Source organism: Tetrao urogallus (genome assembly GCF_951394365.1).
Source record: "Tetrao urogallus genome assembly, chromosome: 22".
NCBI classification, from domain to species: domain Eukaryota; kingdom Metazoa; phylum Chordata; class Aves; order Galliformes; family Phasianidae; genus Tetrao; species Tetrao urogallus.
The window spans coordinates 3,466,899-3,486,568 of record NC_136835.1 but is presented as its reverse complement, the minus strand read 5'-3'; the positions used below and the strand labels follow the sequence as shown (position 1 = coordinate 3,486,568).

Genomic DNA, 19,670 nt, shown 5'->3' with positions numbered 1-19,670 from the left:
CAGAGTAAAAATGGACATGTATATTCATATTCACATCACATTCCCTGTTTAGAAGTGAATGAACCCTGAAACAGTTACAATGACTGGTTGGTTTCTGGCAGATAGGCTCGTTCCCCCATTTCTGCTCTCACAAAAAGGCGTGCTGCTTTTCAGTGGCTGGGTGACGGATGGGATATTCCCATTCAGTAGATTGCAAAACAGGTATGGAGGTAAGAGACAAAAAGAAAGACTTTTCTGGAGCCCATCCAGGATCAGAGCCACGTTGTTCCCTCTAATAAGAATCCAGTGGGTGATCTTAGCAGTGAAAGACTGGAGGTGTTGGCTTCCCTCATGGAATTAAACTGCAGGAGCCATGCAAGCCTACACGGTCTGACTGGAGGGAAGGCCGGAGCAGGCAGAGTAGCTGGCTCTTCATGGCAGGAAACATTGAGAACAGTAGTGTGTTTTTTTTCAGTGTGTGCATGTGGTATTTTTGTAATTCAAGATGAAGTCACAGCCAAGCTGAAAACAAACCAAAGAGAAGAGCCAAATGTGTTAGCAAGAATCGGAGAACAATTTCAGCAGTGACTGGGAGTTTAGGAACAGGAGATATTTCATTCTGCATTGATAAAGCTCGTGCTAACATCCTGTCTGTGCTAAGGAGACATGCCAGAGAGGAGAGAGAAAATGGCTTTGCAAAAACAACAAAAACAAGGTTTTCATTTCTCATGAGCACAGGTTCATAAATAAAATGCCAGAAACCGTGCCTGGACTTCTTGAGAAGGACTGAAAAAGTGCATTATCTTGTAGAAAAGGCGTTTCCATATTACTCATCCTGCCCATCTCCCAGGCAGCGCACAACTGTTCCCAGCACTCCAGTCTCCTATGCTTCCTTCAGCTCAGCATTCAGAGGCTCACGGAACGAGGCCAGTGGACCTTACAATTAGCAATGCTCTGCCTAATATTCTGCTGCAGTTTGTCTTTGCTTATTTTCATGCATTAGCTTTTATGAACCGCACGAGGCAACCTTAATTGCATTCCCTTCTGACTGCTTAGGGAAGGACATTTTTCACATGGATGGAAGCCAGGGACCTCAGAGATGGAGCACAGAGCTTTGGCAGCCACAGCATGGGAGCACATCCACTGCCCAGTACAGCACAGGGCTGCCAGTCCTACACACCAACTGTTTTGCCAGGTGTGACCACGAGCTCCGTATTTGTCACTCAGCCAGCCAAGGTTTGATTCCTTCCATTCATTCATGGCAGCTTTTTACTCAGTTTCCATGCTTTATGAGTAGCCCTCTGCTGCACATCCTTCAGCAGAACAAAGGCCTTTCTCAGGGTGGGCCTGAGAAAACCCTCCAGTCAGAAGAAACTCTTGCAACCCCCCAGAAGTTTGATCAAAGTCTGTATCAGACACAGGAATTAAAAAGGAAAATGAAAGTGCTTGTGTAAAACCAGGGAGAAATGTAAAGGCTAAAGGCTGCTCTAACCACCAACTATCAACTTCAACTCCCACCCACCTCCCACACACAACTAGAAATAACTTTAAATAATTTATTTGTGCCTATATTGCAGTTACATATTTAATGACTTAAAGGGAGAGTGCTCCACTTAGGAAGATGTTGGGTTTTTCCATAATTCGGAGGTAAATGTTGCCCTTCTGTAGGAATTTCAGATTAAGCTTTGCACTGCCATCTCAGGCAGTCACTGCCCTCATTAATGGAGAGAAAGGCACGGCCTGAGCAGGATTACTAGCTGAACTTAGAACACATCAGATTCAGTAGGAGAACAAGGAAAAAGGGAATCCTCCCATCCTACTCGCTGAACATTAGAAGCAAAAAATCTTTCTCAGCTCCCATCCACTCCTTTTGTTTGCTGCATTTTGTTTTTCGAATCATCTTCACAATTAGTCTGTGCAGTCTTTCTGTGCAATTAGTCTGCGATGTCTTTCCATAGGTAATAATATTTCAGGGGCTCAAGGGGCAAAAATATAAGCAGGAATGTGGCAGGGGCAGGGTGATGGGGGGCATCACTTATAAAGGAAAGAAAATCAAGTGAAGCATCTGCAGTAACATTTCATGTTGGAGTTATCTAAACTCATTAGAGATGAAAACATTATCCAAGCTCATTAGAGATGAAAACATCCGACTGAGTCATGTTCTCAACTTTAAAAATAATGGTAAATAGTTCATGTCTCTGGCATTGCCTACCCTTTTTGTAAAGAGCATCACCTTGATAGCGATCGCTTTGGTCCAGATGCTTGCAGGAAATTCTGATGTCATGCATTAGGCATATCAGCAAAACAGCACATTTGTGGAGATTAATTTGCATCTTATCAGAGTGAGAAAACTGCTGGATGAGTTTATGGGTTCTCAGCCTTTTTCACCTTGCAAAGGCCTCTCACTGTGCAGGAGAGCTGTGAAACCAAGTCCTGACCTGTTTGCTTAAGCTCTACACTTAGATTAAGACTATTATGCAAGAATAAGTGCTGCTCTTGTTTGTAGGCCGAGAAAATACTCTGTATATCGTGGGTATTCCCACATGGACTTAATTCCCCCCTGGCCCTTTGGTCTGAGCACCGTGGGATGCTTCATGAGCCCTGCCTTGCTGAGTTGGCTAGGAAAATACTGGAGAACCACTTCCTGTTCCATTGATGGGGTGAGACGAGCGGTTCTGCTAGCTCTGCATTCATCTGAGCCCTGGAAGACTCAGCAAAGAGCAGGCAGCATGTGGCACGACCATTTTGTTAACAGAGGAAAGCTCATGATCTTTAAAGCACGGTTTTCCCCTGCTTAAATACATGGTACAGAAAAGCTAATTATAACCCCAAGGCTGACAATTACCGATGATAAACACAACCCCCCAAACAAACCCAACATCTACTCCTTTTCGAGGAGCTAAAGAAATGCTCTTTTAATGGCACAATACCTGGACTACTCGTTGGATTTCTTTTCCCCCCCGATGCTTTCCTAGAGCAAATCACTGCTTAGTGGGAGAGCAGAAAGCAAGGATGTTGCCAAACCCTGGCAGCCGTCTGCATCTCAAGCATCTTGCTTTAATTTCCCTTCCTTGGTGGCAGATGGTAGCTTTGCAGAGGTGTTAAATCTGCTTATAACTAATAGGGTGCTGTTTCTTCCAGTGCTCCATCTATTTCCACAGGAACAAACCATCAATTCTCACTCTAACACGGCACAGCCCAACAGCCAAGAAACTACGGTTTGACTGAAAAGAATAATAAAAAAAAGACCAAACCACCTACATCTCAAAGAAGCTCCTACTGAACAAATGGTGATAGCCCTGCCTTGTTTACTATACTTTCTCCCTTCTCAAGTATTGTTAGTTGCAGAGCTGAACCTGGAGTGCCGTCCTGCAGAGCACCTCAGGCATGCTGAGATATGCAGGCTGAGAGATGCTGTGACTTCCTTCAAGCCTGGAGCTGTTTGTTCAAAGGATGAGGTGCAAGCCCTGCCCTGACATGTGCAGCTTAAACAGAAAACGGGAGAGTGGAGTACACGTGGTCCCTGGCATCAAAGGAAAGGTTGGGTGGCTTGCAGTGGAGGAGGTGGTGGTTACAGACTGTCCAAAAGTGGGTGCTCGCAGGATTTTGAGCTTACCTCCAAAACTGAAGGTTTTTTTTTTTGCTGCTAAGAGGAAAATCGCCGGAGATCACAGCGAAGCAGCTTCCAAATACTGCTGAGCTTTGACCTGACCCATGTTTAGATCATCTTCTGCCTTCCCAGGGCCACAGGGAGAAGTTCCAGCTTTAATTGCAGCATCTGGCCTGCATTCGGTTGTAGAATAGAGATTCATTCATACTATATGGGCAGGTTTCAGTCTTCACTGTCCAAGTGCTTCCGCCCAAACTCATCTGGGAGTCCTTGTCCTGGTGGCCCCCAGCCTTTCGGCCTCTCCTACGCATTCTGCCCAGGGTCAACTTTTTCTTGCAGATGGAAGGAAAGCCCTCTTGCAGTTCAAGTCAGGTTCTGGAGACAGGGGGCTTTCCTTGAGCATGGCTTTTACAGCAATCCCTGGTACAGGGTGCCTGGCTGAATGGATAGAAGAAAGCCATAAATTAGGAGAAACAAGGAGTTTCTCACTGTCACAGTGAATACAGTGACACCTTCTTCTGCCATCAAAAGCTGCTTATTACAGGCAGTCACTTTTACAATGGAGAGGCCGTGACCTTTGTACACAGGTCTAAGGAAATTTAATGGCAGCGATCCTGGCGATTGCACAATTTGGCTCGTGTTCCAAATGTAGATTACGTTAACTCTGGGGCAGATTCTGAGGTCCTTCCAGTTTCTTGCTCAGTCTTTGCTTCCAGCTATTCCTGCGTGGCTTTCCCTGAAGCTCAGTCATCCCCCTAACAATAAACTCAGCTGTGAATCAATGAAATTAGGTGCCAGGATCTGCTTATATCACACCCTTACATGAACGGGTTTATAACTCTGTTCATCCCGGAGCTGCTCAGAGAAGAAACACATGGCTGCTTGTCTTGCTAATGGCTCACTCCTGGTCTTGCTCACAGACTTCTGGGCTTTTAACTGACCACTTCCATGGGATGCTTTTTTGCTTCCCAGTACAAGAAAACACAGCTTTAATAGCCACCAATGTCCATTTGTCTGGACTCTTGCGGTAACTTACATCCTCAGGGTCTCTCAATTTCCTTCAAAAAATCAATAAGACCAGTCTCATCCATACTGTATTAGCTGTGATTTGATTACAAGTCATAACTGTGCTCCCATTGATTTTTATGTGGCTTTGTGGCACTGCCTTTGAGACCTCTCCAAACCTGCTAGTGGCCTTGCTGTAGGATTTGGTGGGGTTACAGCAAGCACATCAGCTATGGAATTAAGGCTATGATCAAAACATATCTGACTCTGTACCTATTTTGTCAAAACCTGAGCTAAAAGTAATAGCTAAAGCTTTGCCAGAAGTGTTTAAAACAACTAAGAGTGTGCCAAGTCTGTGCTGTTTCCACGATCTGTCAGTCTTTTAAATAGACCAGCAGCACCCACCTTAGTGGCTTAGGTGTCTTTTTGGGTGAGCAGACATTAGCCTTCCAAAATTCAAAGTCCTCTCTGCTGAACTGTGTTTCTAAACTCAGGATGCTTCTCACATAACTGGGTAGAATGCCTAAAATAAAAGCTTAGGAACCTGGGGCATTCTCTGGAGTTGCTTGAGATGGTTATGTAGGGAACCCAAGACCTGAGCTTTGAAGTCAAGAGCACAGGCTGCCCAGGGAAGTGGTGCAGTCACCATTCCTGGAGGTGTTCAAGAAATGTGTGGATGTGGCACTAAGGAACAAGATTCAGTGGGCAGTATTGATGGTAGGTGAACGGTTCGACAAGATGATCTGAGAAGTCTTTTCCAACCTTTATGACTCTATGATTGTAAGGCTATTTGTGCTTGAAAAAATAAGCAAACAAACTGAGGTACTTTTAGGACAACGTGTTGTGGAGTGGTGGAGGCCAAAGCGTAAATAGTTTAAGAAGATGAAATATGAATTAGGATCGGCTTGGTGATGGCCATCAAGCATCGGAGGCCAAATGCAAAGTTTGGCTCACTGAATCTCCGAGTCGCTGCTTGGCACAGAGTAGGAAAAGAAGAGGAAGAGCTTTTTAGTGGCATATTAAGCCAGAGAAACATTTCATTTAATGGGCTGTGCAAGCCTGATGCTTTTATTTATGTGCGTGCATTAAAGGAAGGGCAAGCTGTTACTTCTTGCAGTGTGGAAGAATGACTTCTGGCATCCCATTCGTATCATAGCAGGCCAGGGCTGGTCGCTGAGCACAGGGTGATAACGGTGGCAGAGCCCTGCTGGCTGCAGGGCCTGGGACTGCTCATTTATCACCGTGCAAATGCGATCAGAATTAAGCCCATTCATTTCCTGAAACCACTGGCTCACATCCTGTACATGTTCAGCCATGCAGTGGTGTGCATCTTTTAAGTGAAACCACAGAAATGGGCCTTGCAGGGCCGTGTCTACACACCACTTTCCCCAAAGCTCTGTTCTTCTCCATAAGGGACTGAGGATGATTTGCTCAGCTTTGTGAGCTTTCATGCCCACAACAGCTCGCTCTTAATCCGGGCCACAATTTGCAAAGCATGAGTGTAACAAATGTAAGACACTGTGCAAACACAAGGCATTATTCGCCAGGCATTGCCTTGCTGTGGCTGTGTGCAGGAGGACATATCCACTCAGAGAAGCTGTCATGGGACAGGTTTGCACGTGCAGCAGCTGGACTCGCCCGCTAGCCCTGCAGCAACATGCAGCTCAGCTGCTGTAAGGCTCAGGCCATCCTACAGGTTCCTCTGTGAACCAACAGGCTCTCCTGGCTTCTGCTGCTAATTCTGATGGTTTGGTTTGTGTTATAGGGGAAAGGAAAGAAAAAGAAAAAAAAAAAGAGAAAGAAAACCACGCGTTGACCACATATTGCTGCACAGTGTCAAGTGTACATATCCTGCGTTGTTCATTGTATACATTATAGGAGTGCATGCTTGTGTATGCATACATAAATGTGTGCATAGGTGTGTACATACATATATAGTAGGTGTATGCATAAGTAGGCATATTTCTTGCCATATATTCTTACTATTAGCCCTAAAATTCTAGGAGGTCTTCAGCATTATAGAGTAAGTGCACTTCAGTAGGTCTGCAGTTGGGCTAAGATGTGTAACCTGGAGAGCTGCAGTAGGGTTACAGAAATGGAAGAAGCCCTCTCCTTTCTTTCCCAGATTCAGAAATACCTCTGGTACAGGAAACAAAACAGTGCCCCAGGGAAGGCAGAGCAGCATTTGGGTGGAGCAAGGGGCCTCTGTCTCCTGGATGCTTTGTGCTCCCGGTAAGGCCTGTGAAGGTTATGGAAATGGTAAAAGGAGGGGTGCTCCAGGGACTGCCCTGGTCTTGGTGAGACACCGTAAGAATAGGACTTATAGAAAGTCATAACAGGTTTAAATCTTGCAGACTTTTGGGAAGTTATTATTCCTCCCCTTTGAATGCATCATACATAGCAGGGGAGAGGAAGAGATTAAAATTCCGTATTTCAACATTTCTTTTCACCTAAGGTAGGGCAGTGGGAGGAAAGTCTCGCTGCACGTTTGCACTAATTAATGCCAAGTGACCTTTGCAGGGAGAGAGGTCGCCATGGCCACGTCTGTCTGCTCACAGAGACAAACCTCTGCAGAAATGCTAGCTGGCGTGGGAAGCTCAGGGGGCAAAAATGGCATAGAGGTGAGTGCTCAGCGTGACTCAGAACCCTTCTCTGGCAAAGCTTCTAGTTGCTGGGCTACTGTCTGAAGAGTATAAGCAGAATTGGTACAGCTCATTGCTTTCTGAAACCCAGAGGGTTGGATTTCCCACTGTCATTTCCTTCATGCAGCCATTTTAAGCAGACACAAAGCAGGCGAAAATATTGCTCTGACAGGCTGACCGCTCTGCTTAGCCTGCAGAGAGAGCAAAACCTTCCTGTACCTCTGTCCATCCCATCCATTGGGACCAATGGGATGTAAGCATCTGCTTAGGGCTTTCTTCAATGGGAAGCCAGTGTCCTCTGCATGTCTTAACAGAACCCATTCAGCCATCAGCACAAACTGTCACCCACCATTGCCAACACTGACATGTCTCAGCCTGGAGTTCTGACCTGGCACACTCTGGCAGGCTGATCACATTTCCTGGCTGAAGCTGGTTTATAGATTACTTGGATATCAGTAGCACATGAGTGAGGGAGGAAAATCGATGCTTACAATCCAATTCAAAGTCTACTGAATCCAAGGGAATGATTCCTCTTCAAGTCAATACTCTCTGAATGAGGCAGGACAAAGGAGAGCTTTGACAGCAATTGATTTTCGAGGGAAAGGAGCTGTGCCTTTCGCTAGGTTGGAAAATGACTTGTTGCAAAGTAAAGGCAGAATCCACGCTGAGTTGGGGAAGTGATTGGAGGCTGTGCAAAGTCTGCAGTGATGAGAGGCAGACCGGCTTCGGTCTCTAATGAAGGGAATTGAGAGGGGCTGTGTGTCACACACAGAAGTACTCTACTGTGAGAAGTGAGACGGTGAGAACTGATAATGAGAACGAAGAACTTCCTTTGATTATTGCTTCTCCTGTCCTACAATGCAATCTACGTCTTGAAAGAAAGCTCCTCGTTTAGATGTGAGATCCCCTTGCCTCTGCGTGCTTAGAAAAGCAAAAAGAAAGGTTAACCTGAGTGGGTACAGTGTGAGCCTCTTCTTTGTATTAAGCTCTGCACGGATGCAGTAGAACCACAGGTATGAGGGGCTAATTTGAGCTGCAGCAGGCAGGTGCTGCACAGACGTGCTGAGATGGGGCTGAGAGAACTGCTGAGCCCCAGCAGGCAGTGATGGTTGAGCCTTTCTGGGGCAGGACTGGGCACAGCAGCTAGAGCCAAATCATGGCACTGCACATCTCAGAACTAACGGGATGCACGCATACGCATTAAAATACCAAGAGGAAATGAAATCAGGGAGACGCCAATCCGGATAGCCCAACTGAGCACTTGTAAGGTGGAATGGCATTTAGCTACCTTAACAACAGCAGCGAAGGAATGGCTGCACAAATCTGCCCTGTGTCACAGCACTCAAAATCAGAATGGCTGCAAAGCCCCCGAGACAGCCATGCACTGGGTGATATCAATTAAAACCCCCAGCCCTCCTCCAGCAGCAGTAACAAATGTGCCCAGGGCTGCCTGGATGCTCCTGGAATTCACCACTTCTCACCCAGACCATCAATAACGATAGCAAATGAGTGAAAAAGAAGTATTTTTCGGGAATTTTTCTTCCAACTGAAAACTTGTCTCTGCTTTGACGTGTACCTTGAAGCAAAGGAACAATTATCTAGTCACAACACTCAATGCCATTTGCATAATGTCAACTAAATTGCTCAACTGCTTCGAATGCTTTTGTCATTAGAAAGATATTCCACAAATAAACTGACTGCATATCCCCGACACTCCAAACTAATGGGTTACAAGTAAGCGAAAGATAAAGCAGCATGCTACAAGAATTCTTCCCTTGCCATTACTTACACTCAACCTACGGAATCACAACATTTCATGGCTATTACTGAACTCATTTTTAGTGCCCCATTTCACTTCTGTATTCTGAGGCTGCATTCTGTAAAAGGTGTTTCAGATGAGCATCAGCAGCTTTGAGGCAGGAAGTGGTGGGAGTCAGAAAGAGACACTGACCACAAAGAGGGTCTCCATGGGAGGTGAGTTCCTCTATCCGAAGTGGCACCTGATGGACCTGTGTGGGACGCTGGATGACGAGATGGAGAATTTGTATAAATGCTGACATTTCCCTTAGCAAGCAGAACATTTTACTTCAGGGAGAAGAAAGAAAAAAAATGTGTGTGTATGTGTGTGTGTTTGATTTTCCTTTTGTGTAATGGCACTGCCTTTATCAAACCAAAGTGAGACTTTGAACAGCATCAGCTCTCCTGTGCTACTTCAGCTCAGTCTGTGTGATGGAGCTCTGTGGCCCAGCCTACCCCTGTAGCCCCAGTATAGAAGTGAAGGGAACCCAAAATTTCTGTTTTTCTTCCAGAGGCCTTGACAGTGATTCTTACTTGCACACGGGCTCCATCTGAAGGGTGTTAAGGCAGTATCTCCCTAAAGGAAGCTTTTGTAGGAATGGAAGTCAGGTTATGTCTGGGTGCAACCCTCAGTTGGTATGTAAGCATTGCTCCAACAAAGTCAATGCTGCTGGGCTGACTGATGCTACTGGAAGGCTTTGCCCTTTAGAATGTGAACGCATTTATGACGCAGCTCCTCTGTGGGGGGTTGAAGAGGCTGTGAAGGGAATATAAATGTGTCTCATAAGGTGCAGCTGTAATCACATTTATCCCAAGGCTTGCTTGTGTGGCCTGTGGACCAGAGTAAATATGAACCTGATCCAATTCTTGTTTAGTTTGAGATTTCTCTGAACTGCGCCTGGGAGAACTGACTGCAACTTATCCGTGGGTAATGCATTGTGATTTGACACTTGCTAAGAGTTGGCAGCCGCTCTCAGAAAGAAATATCGATTGCAACGAATAAATTCAATATCGTAGTGGAACAAGGGAGTGGGACATCATTGACACCACTTAGTCTGCAGTTTTGGAGCACCCTTTGTCTTGAGTGGATGGCAAGCATTCATTAAGGTGCCTTCTCTGGCATCAGGCTATATGGTCTCGTTTTCAATTCTGCTGTCTGTAGAGTAGGAACGATGCTTGTTTCAGAGCAGCTGTTCACAGCACTGGCATTCTTACACAGCTGTGAATGTCGCCCATCAGTCTAACTCGCTGTAAGCAGGGGTAACAACCAGGAGTAACAGAACTGGGGGCCATGCTGAGGCTGGTGCCTGGCAGCGGGAGGTGAGGATGGTGCTCTCGTCTTCCTCTCCCCATGCTCCTCTCTGGCAACATCTCCTCTCATAGCTCCAGTGTGTAATTTCTTTCTTTCTATTTGAACCAGAAAGCTCTCAGGTCCCGGCTGGATGCTGCCACATCTCTGCACCCAGCTCTGCTGGCTGTGCTCATCTTGGTTCCTTTGGGAATTTTTAGGGAAAAGGCTGAAGCTTCCTGGGGAGCGGAGGAGCAATGGCTCCAGGTGTGAGGGTGAGCATCACTTGGCTGCTTACCGTGAGTCATGGGGGGAGACCTTAAAAAGTGCCTTTTGCAGCTGGGACATATCAAGGCTTCAGGAAAAATACCGGAGGAATGCATGGGCAGAGCAGCACCTGTGTCTCATGAGCAAACAGAAGAGGTACAAAACATCTAAATACTGTTTTTGGAGCTTGTCAGTGGTTCTGTTGCTTTCAGCAATTCCCCCAACCTATCCTATTATTTCTTGCAGTTCCTTTTTTTTTCCTTCCAATTTACACCTCTCTCTAAATTCAGCCTTTGTGCAGGAGATGGCAGGGACAAAATAATGCCCAGGGAAGCCAAGGCCTATTCTTTTCAGGTCTGTTTATACAGTGGTGAGTAAAACACAAGCACCATGGTGCACCCCATTGTAATGCACAAAGCCTGCAGAGAGTCTTGGTGATGGAATCCAAAACGCTGTCAGCTGCTGAACTACAGCTCTTTTGATGACTCTGCTTGTTGAGGATAATTAGGCTGGTGCATTACAGACACACACACGGATGTCTCTATTCTTGTTGCAGTCACAGAACACACGCTGTGCATCCACTATGAGCACCAGTTAAACCTAGGGCAACATTTGCAAGCGCACACAGGACTTGGGAGGCCGGTTTACCATCAGAGGTGCCTTGAAAACACAAGCCTCAGAGAATCCAGCAGGGTTAGCAGCATTCAGAAGCATTCAATTTTGGTTTTGAAACTTTCGCTCGAAACCTCTCAGAGGATGGAATTTCCCCAGTGTCTGTCAGTGTGTCTGTGCAGCAGCTGGCTGTGCCGATGGAGCACGGCTCTCACATAGCAAACACCAGGAGAAATGGAAGGGTAAACTTCCAAACGGCTTTATCAGGAAGTACTGCAGAGTTTTGCAAGAACAGCCCAACCTGCCCTGTCACCGTGCCTCCCAGGGGAGGAATAATCAGCATTTTATGCAAGCAGGGCTTCATTCAAATCCCTTGTGTTGGGTGTCTGAAATCGCAAGTTTCTCTAGCGAGCTTCTGTCTTGAGAATCTCAGCAGTAGTTTGTGTGGTCTCCTGACAGTGACATTGAGTGTGAGAGTGGGAGAGAAAGGGACAGAAAGCGAAAAGGTAACAGCGATATCTTTATGTCACTCGGCAGCTGATATGCAGCTTGAAAGGGAACTGCATCTAAGGATGGAGTTATTAACGCGATGGGTTTTGATTCTGTGAGCTGAAGGTGACTCTGTGCCCTGTCCATGACCTGGGGATCTGCAGCTCCTGTCCTCTCTTGGGCAGGGCTGGGTCTGGGATGCGGTGTCATCACAGAGCCATGTCAACATGCAAAGTGTTTTGTATTTTAATACCAAAACCAACGATGTACTCGGGGCCCAGGAAGGTTTCTAACAACTCTGTCTGAAGTTAGGCAACCTGGAGAAGCACAGAACATGGGGATAGCTGTCCCCAGGCTGACTTGCCATGGAACCAGGAACTCATTGCATACAGTGATGCTACTTAGATGTGTGGCTGAAGGCACTGTAGGGTTCTTGTTTCTCCTCTTGAACGCATGCAAGTTTGCCTTCTGTGCAGTGAGTGCTGATGCAGCAGGCACTGCAGTGGTGTGCTGACCTTGGCTGCATCATGAGCAGTCTGTGTCCAGGGATGCTCTGCTCCTGAGCAGCTCTTAGTGTTGTGGCAGGAACATTTCTTTGATGATATCAGCCCTGAATATCTGACTGTTCTGCTCTCCCAGCTGTCAGATACGATTAATGGCAGTCATGGATCCCAAATGACTGAGGTGCTGTGGAGCACTGCTGCTGCCAGTACCTTTTTAGATTGAGACCTGATCGTGAAATGACTTCTTCAGCCACTGGTAAGAGAAGATCTCTCTCCATATGAAAACTTTATACAATGTCATGGAAATAGATGTTATATTGAGACCAGATACCCAAGCCTTGTGGTTAAGCTAATAGACAGAAACTGTGCAGACTGAGGTGCAAGTGCCAGCCTCACTATGGTTTCCAGCTTAACTCAGCTTCCAGAGGAACAGCAAACGTCAGGAGTGCTCTATGTTTTATCACTTAATATCTTTAAAGAAATGAGCAATCTGATGGAGATCTCCCTGCACCAAACACACGGAGTGCATAGCAGCCCAAACTCTGCGGAAATATTCTCTCAGTCCCACAGCAGAAATCTACAATAAAGCCAATGAAAAAAATCCATATGTAGAGCAGCCACGGGACCTGGTCCCAAACGCGTGTGCTCGAACTCTCCTCCAGCACACCTTCCTGGCAGCTGCTAACTCCATTCGTGTCCTCGGTGTGCTGCAGACCTGTTGGACCCCTTCCAGCACAGATGTACGATTGTTCAGAGACCTCAGTGCTGACCCAAAGAACTGCAATACACAACGAGAGCACTTAATTGCTCAAACTGTTGCTCAAGTTACAGTGCAGAATCTCATCCGTTAAACCCTGGCGTGGGCAGAGCTGTGAGTTCCCAGCTCCCCTGGAAGATTTCAGCAAGCACCAAGAGCAGGAGGGTGGCAGCAAGGAACAGAGGTCTCCTCTGAGCAGTGTTCCACAGTACATGGTACAGAGTTCACAAATGCTGCCTGTGAAGCATTTCCACTGCTCTGATGGCTGATCTGCAGCACTACAAAGAGAAGCCTTGCGATTCAATGGTGTGTGGCCCAGTGGCTCAGCCCAAAGCCACTGCCCTGTGAAAGATGAGCACAGAGGGCATTGGAGAAAGCTTCTTCCTCAGCCCCTGGGGCATCAACTCCCAAATCTTCTGTTTGGAAGCTGAAGATTTCTTCCAGCGCTGTTAACAAGCTTGGAAATGCACTTTTAGTGCAGCCTTCATAGCAGTGTGTTTTTGTGTCCGCTTCTTCGTGTGAGATGGAGTTCCCCTCCATCCCCCGGGCCAACACACGTCACTATGAATCATGAAAATGCCAAGGTTGGGCTTAACTGGAGCCTGTGTGATGCCAGTGTTTTGGGCTGGCCCTTTGTAGTAAGATGAATTTCAGCCAAGAGTATTTGCAGAATAACACCCTGAAGGAACAGAAGGAACAGAAACCACTTCAAAATCCAAAGATTATCTGCAGCACTTGTTTGCGTGTGCAGTATTTTCCCAAATCCAGCACAAACCCTGGAGGAGCGAGGGATTTCACAGCCTTTCCGTGCTGCAATACTGCTATGTTGCTAAGCCTGTTACTAGGCAAAACATGTTTGAGCAGCAGAGAAAACATTTTCAAAACACAGGAGAAGATATTAGCGTTTGTAAACTGGACTTGAACTTCTTTTCTTTGAGAATAATGAAATTGATACCCCTAAATTCTTGTAGTTACTGGGAAGTAAATCAGACTGGCTCTGTTCTGCTCGGGTCCAAGAAGATGCGGTGCAGCTCGGTGAGCTGATGCCTCTCATGCATGTGGGTGTGGAGTTACGCCCAGGTGATGTTCTGTGAGAGGGAGGAGGAAGGAAATATGTAACAGAGGGAAGTGGTGAAATGGGTTCCCTGGTAGCTCTGTCACATTCCTGGCTGTGTGAGCTTTGTGAGCGAGAAGTGTTTGCAGTCATGCCCAGCGCCTCAGATCTGCCCACTGTGCTGTGAGCCACAGCTATGGGCAGCCTGTCCACAGGGATGGCTGTGGTGCTTCAGGCTGAGATGATGGGAAGGAGCATCAGCTCAGTTCTGCAAAGTGTTGTCACTTGTGTCACTTATCTCTTACGCTTATCACAGAGCCTGGCAACCAAAACAGCACAAGGGCTGCAATTTCAGCGTTCCGTTTGTGGATGGTGATTTACCTAGCTTGAGTAATGACAGGGGCCTGACACTTATCTTCATTTCTCCACATCCAGTTCTCTTCTGAAACAGCACGTGGGGTTGTGGCTTGAATTCAGAACCACAAGTAACATTCTAAATGTTACATGTTTATATATACACGAAGCACTAAGACGCAGAAGGCAGGATTTCTCCTCATATTACATTTCTGACTTTCTGTTTCTGAGGATGGCTTGGAGGAGCTTCAGCTGTGACACAAAACTGCCACAACTACCGCCGAGCTCCCAGCTCCTGGCAGCACTGATCTCTGTGCTGTGCAGGACGGAGGATTTCAGCCTGCAGAAGCGGCCTCCACCTCTTAGATTTTCCCATGCTCAGCATTATACAGAGATATGAAATATGCAATAGATTTTTTTTTTTTTAATTATGCATACATGTGTGATAGTTTTGGTTGTTCCCCTGTGGTTTCAATGGCCTGTAAACTACGTAGTGCTTCCCTTGTGCTTGCTCTCAGGAAGGCTATCAGCACGTATAAGAGGACTAACATGCAGCAATGGGATGCCAGGCCAGGTCTGTGGGTGCGAGCACTGGCAGCAGACCCATAACAAATGAGTGCAACATCACAGGACTGTTGGGAAATGTATGAAATCTCTTTCTAAAGGAAGATGTTGTTGCATTGAGGGTCTTGAGACACTGAGGATCTGCTTGGATGGCGTGTGACCTTGGGTAGAATGTTTGTCTGAGTGCCCAAATTGCAAAATGGCAACGATAGCATCGCCTCTGCCCTCCTTCCTGGTTTAAGTCAGAAACTGTTTGGGATCAGGACAGTCTCCTTTGTGACTAGACAGTACGTAATGCAATGGGCTAATTACAAAATAAAAAAATAATGAACCTGTGCTCAGAGGAAAAGCCCAACAAATACTTCTCACAGTAACAGCCCGAAACGCTGGCATAGTGCTGTGGTTTCAGCAGCTGCCATCCAGAGGTGGTGTCCCCAGTTTTCACAGCACTGCACCACAGCTCACAGCAGCTCAGCTGAACTGCGGCTGTTGCTGGGAAAGAGGAAAAGAGACCAACAGAGAAGAGAAGCCTCAGGGTCTCATTCTGACCTGTGGTAGGAATTACCTGAAATTGCTGGAATTGGAAACTAAAGGTTAGGCACTGTGGGTGCTGGGCAGTGTCTCGGCATGCTTTCAGTACCAGGTGTCACCTGAAAGCAGCACTCATGCCATCTCCAGGCACCTCCCCTGGCCCAGCTGTGCCATGCAGCCCAGGGAGGTGCCAGCAGCGATGGCCCTCAGCATCACGCCTGGCAGACGAGTCTGACAGCTCGGAGCTCTGCTGTCACAAGGCTTTGGAGCAGATGGTCGCCCCTTTGCAGTGTCAGCCTGCCTTCTGCCCAGCACAGAGCTGCAGCCCCGCTTCACCTGGCTCCCTCTGCCTGCCGTTATCCCGGCTTTGAGATGCAGAGTGGCTGGGAGAACTTTGGGCCAAGACTCACCGGGGCTCTCTGCTAAGGCTGTTGTGCCACAGTGACTCTGGGGGGGGGATGGTGTTTTGCCTCTTTAGCAACTTGCCAATCTCCTTCATTTACACAGCACAGCAATGTGGCAGGAGTTAGAAGGCAGCAGAGCCCCTTGGGGCAGGTCCTGCTGCCTCACTGCCCGTCTCACGCTTCTGAGCGCACCCTCGGTGGCAGAGCCTGGTTGTCTGCTGTTATTTCTGTTTTGCTACTTATGTGAACTTCGGAGATGAACTATTTGCAGGATTTCCAGCAGGCTGGAACAGGGCACTACGAGCTCCTTCCGATGGGGAAAGCAGACCCGTCCCAGCAGACAGACACGTTGTCCAGCAGAGTTACAGCACAGTATCCTGGATTTCGTATCCAGACGGTTTACCCTGCTGCCTGGTGGCATTTCCAGTGAGCATTCCTTGCAGCAGGGGATATTTTGCCCCTCTCTCTGCTTTGCATTCTGTGTTTAAACTTTTCTATCCTATACACGTGAAGCTTCGGTTTCGTTTTTATCAAACGTTGGAGTTTTCTTAGGCAGGAATATAAACCACAGCACAGCTCCTCAGCACATGGAGAGGTGCAAGCAGGGCTGCCTGCCAGCTGTGACGGCACTGTTGCACAGGTAACAGCCACTTTCATTCACACTCAGCCTGCTTCTCCCTCCAGCTACTCTGGAAGCTGCACATCTGTTTTTTCCAACAAGCGCAGAGCATGAAGTCACCGGTTTTGTACTATCTTCATTTGCAGGCATTGTCTGTAAGTGCTGTACGTTGGTTTCTGTACATGACTACAGATCACTGACAGGGAGAAGGAGAGTAAGTAGGACAATGGAAAGCACACGGGACTTGATGGCTGTGCCAGCCGGTCCACAGCAGCCTGACATTTGTCCTTAGGACTGCATGTGTGCATCTCTGTATTTATGGACAAAAACCGCACAGGGATGTCTGAAAAAACCAACGAGTTCTGACTGGCATCAACAACAACAGGGAAACTTAAGCAGATCAAGGAAACGTCCAAATCCCCCCCGGACTCATTTCCATCCTAACGCACAGTCCCACTTTAGGAGTCACTATATTTAAACCGGGAGAATCATTAAGCTATCATTAGGTGCCGTCTCATTCATTTAAAGCACGAGCAGGAAAATTAGAGCGGGGCATCGCTAAATTAGACGAGAAAACCCTACCGCTTCGCACTACTGACATCTTCTCTTTCCTTTCTTGTGTGTAACGCCAGCGCTCAGGCAGCGCTCAGAGCGCAGGAACGGGCTCCGCTTTCAGCCAGGGGGAACCGAAGCATCGCTCCGCGGTGACCCCGAGCTTCCAGCGGCTCTGCCCCCAGCGGAGCCCACCTGCGCCCGGGACCCGCAGCGGCCCCACGGCTCCGCTCGGCCGCAGCATCCCCGCCCGGGCGGCCCGGAGAGCGGCGCAGCCCCCAGCCCGGCTCCGAGCGCACATCACCGCGGCGGGGAAAAACGAAAAGGGGGTGGGGGGGAGGAAGGGGCCGCGCGGAGACTTACGCCCGAGCTTTGGGGAAGCCCATTGACAGCAGGATTTCCAGCGACGAGCCGTGTTTGATGGTCCCCGCGCGGTGCTGCCGGTTCCGCCGGGGGATGACTTTGCTGTACAGCTCCTCTTTGGCAGCCATGGCGTGCGGTGCGGGCTGCCCGCGCTGGGCCATCACGCAGCCATCGCCGGCCGCGCAGGGCCATGCACACCGCAGCGCCCCGCCGGGGGCCGCGGCCGGGGCAGAGCCGAGGGGCTGCGCCCTCCTCCGCGCCTCCGCTCCGCGCTGCTCCGCGGCCCCGGGGCCACACGTGCGCGCCCGGCGGCCGCTCCGAAGCTCCGGGAGCCGAACGCCCGCGCCGCGGCCCCGCGCAGCCCGCCCCCGCTCTTAAAGCCGCCGCCCGGCGCCGCGGGCTCCGCTCGGGAATGGGAGAGGAGGGGGGGGGGGGGGAAGGAAGGGGGGTTCTCTTTCTGCTGGAAGAGCGCACGCAGCCTTGTGGAAAGCGGGGAAGGTGCGCGCTGTTATTTTTGTTTGCTTATTTATTTATTTTCCCGGAGGAAAGAGCTCTGCGCGATGCTGCCCTGAGCGCGCAGGAGAGGCGGCGGAGGGGGGAGGATGGAACTCTGGGGCTGTGGTGCTGTGTGGCTCCAGGGCTCGGAGCCGCTGGGTGAACTGTGGGAACACGGAGCTTTGAAGCGGGTCTAGTGAGAGGCAGCAGAATTGCGCTCCGATTTTTTCACCTCCATCCTCGGTTTCTGCATCCTTTGCAGCCCTCTCCGGGCCATTACATGCAGTATGTGGCCTCGGAGTTCCCCCCTGGAGGACTTTGCACCTCCGGTCAAGAGTTATCCTCTTTCCCTCCTCTCACCTCTCCTTTGCCTTTCTCCCACATCCCCTCCTGCCCCAGTTCGTCATCTGAAGGCAGCCGGGTCCACACTGCTGGGCACCCAGGAACGCAGGGAGCGGTGTGAGAGCGGAGCCCTGCACATAAATAAAAACAGTGAAGATGCTGTTCTATAAAGTGCAACAGTTTATGCTGGGAAAGGAAGCAGTGTTGGCAGTGACAGTCCTATCCCTATCATAGCTGGTTTGTAGCATCAATGAGGCATCAGTGAAACATCCTCCTTCCTGCAGAGGTGAGGTACCGACCCAGCCTTCACACCTCCCCAGAACCTTCCAGAATCCAATCAATATCCAGGAATTCACACCAACAGAACCTATGAGGGAGGAGAGCGTTGCTGTGTTTTGGCTTAACTCGATGTGCCTCATTTCTGCGTGCTTTTTTGCTCTCTCTGTATTACTCAGTCAGGAAGTAACAATAAAAATGCAATTTGTTATGGATGTGGCTTCCAGGGACTTTGCCCAGATGAGAATCCCTTCCCTCTGGCTGCTCCAGATTCATCCAATCAATTAAGAAATCACATAATACAGTGTTGAAATTCATAAGCCGTCGGTTCAAGTGGCTGCATAGCTGATTGGAATGGCTTTTCAGGCCTGCTGAAACAGCCTCAGGTCTTTGCAACTTCGGTGAGTGCCTCTGCATTGGATCAAGGTGAGGCTTTTTGCATTAGAATGCGTTCCTTGAAATAATACTTTTGTGTGTGTGTGTGTGATTGAAAGCTGAAAGTGAAAGTGTTTCAATGATCAAATAGGAAAGGGGAAAGAAAAATGAAAGGAAAGCAAACAGGAAAAGCAAAACAGCCGGAAAATTGTGTTTCAGTCCCCAAATGAATGAAAAAATGGGTACAGGTAAAGAAATTGTGGGTACGTGACACTGGGGATACACACTTCATGTTAAGATGCTGTCAGGTTTTCATGTGAGACCTTCCTCTTGTCTTTCACCTGGCACAAACACAGCACTCCATGTGTGTGCAGAACTCGGTGCTGATCATCATTGTCCCACCTTGTAGGCGCTGCTGCCTGGGCTCTGCTTTAGGAGTTCCTCTGTGAAACTCATACATGTTCCCTCCAACTCCAGGAAGATGCATTCTTGGGGGATGTTTTACATCACTTCCTTCAATGCTGGAAAAAAAAAGACAACACAGCATTAATTGGAGGGGGTGTAGGAATACCACGATGGACAGTGAGTGGGAGTGCTGCTGTGTGCTTCCATAGGAGGCGATCAGGCCCTAAGGAATCTGAGCCAAATTTCGCTGTCTCTCCAGCCTGATGCAGCCTCCTTGTGAGCACACAGCAAAGGGTCCATTCCCCAGCAACGGGAATACTCTGAAATAAACAGCACAACAGCAGGAAGCGGAGCAGAGGCTTTGCTTTCCTTCTCAGCTTCCCTCCC

The 19,670-nt window shown here is 48.4% G+C and overlaps 1 protein-coding gene across 1 annotated transcript in view; it reads right to left on the bottom strand.

The window, feature by feature from the left end:
* The window catches only part of UBASH3B (ubiquitin associated and SH3 domain containing B), a gene marked incomplete at both ends in the record, with an annotated part of 51,089 nt that extends 33,538 nt beyond the window's left edge, over positions 1-17,551 (bottom strand). The window contains one exon of the mRNA XM_079545741.1: positions 17,391-17,551. Within this exon, the coding sequence (XP_079401867.1) occupies positions 17,391-17,551 (161 nt within the window). The remainder of the gene's footprint in view (positions 1-17,390) is intronic.
* Between the last annotated feature and the right edge of the window lie 2,119 nt (positions 17,552-19,670).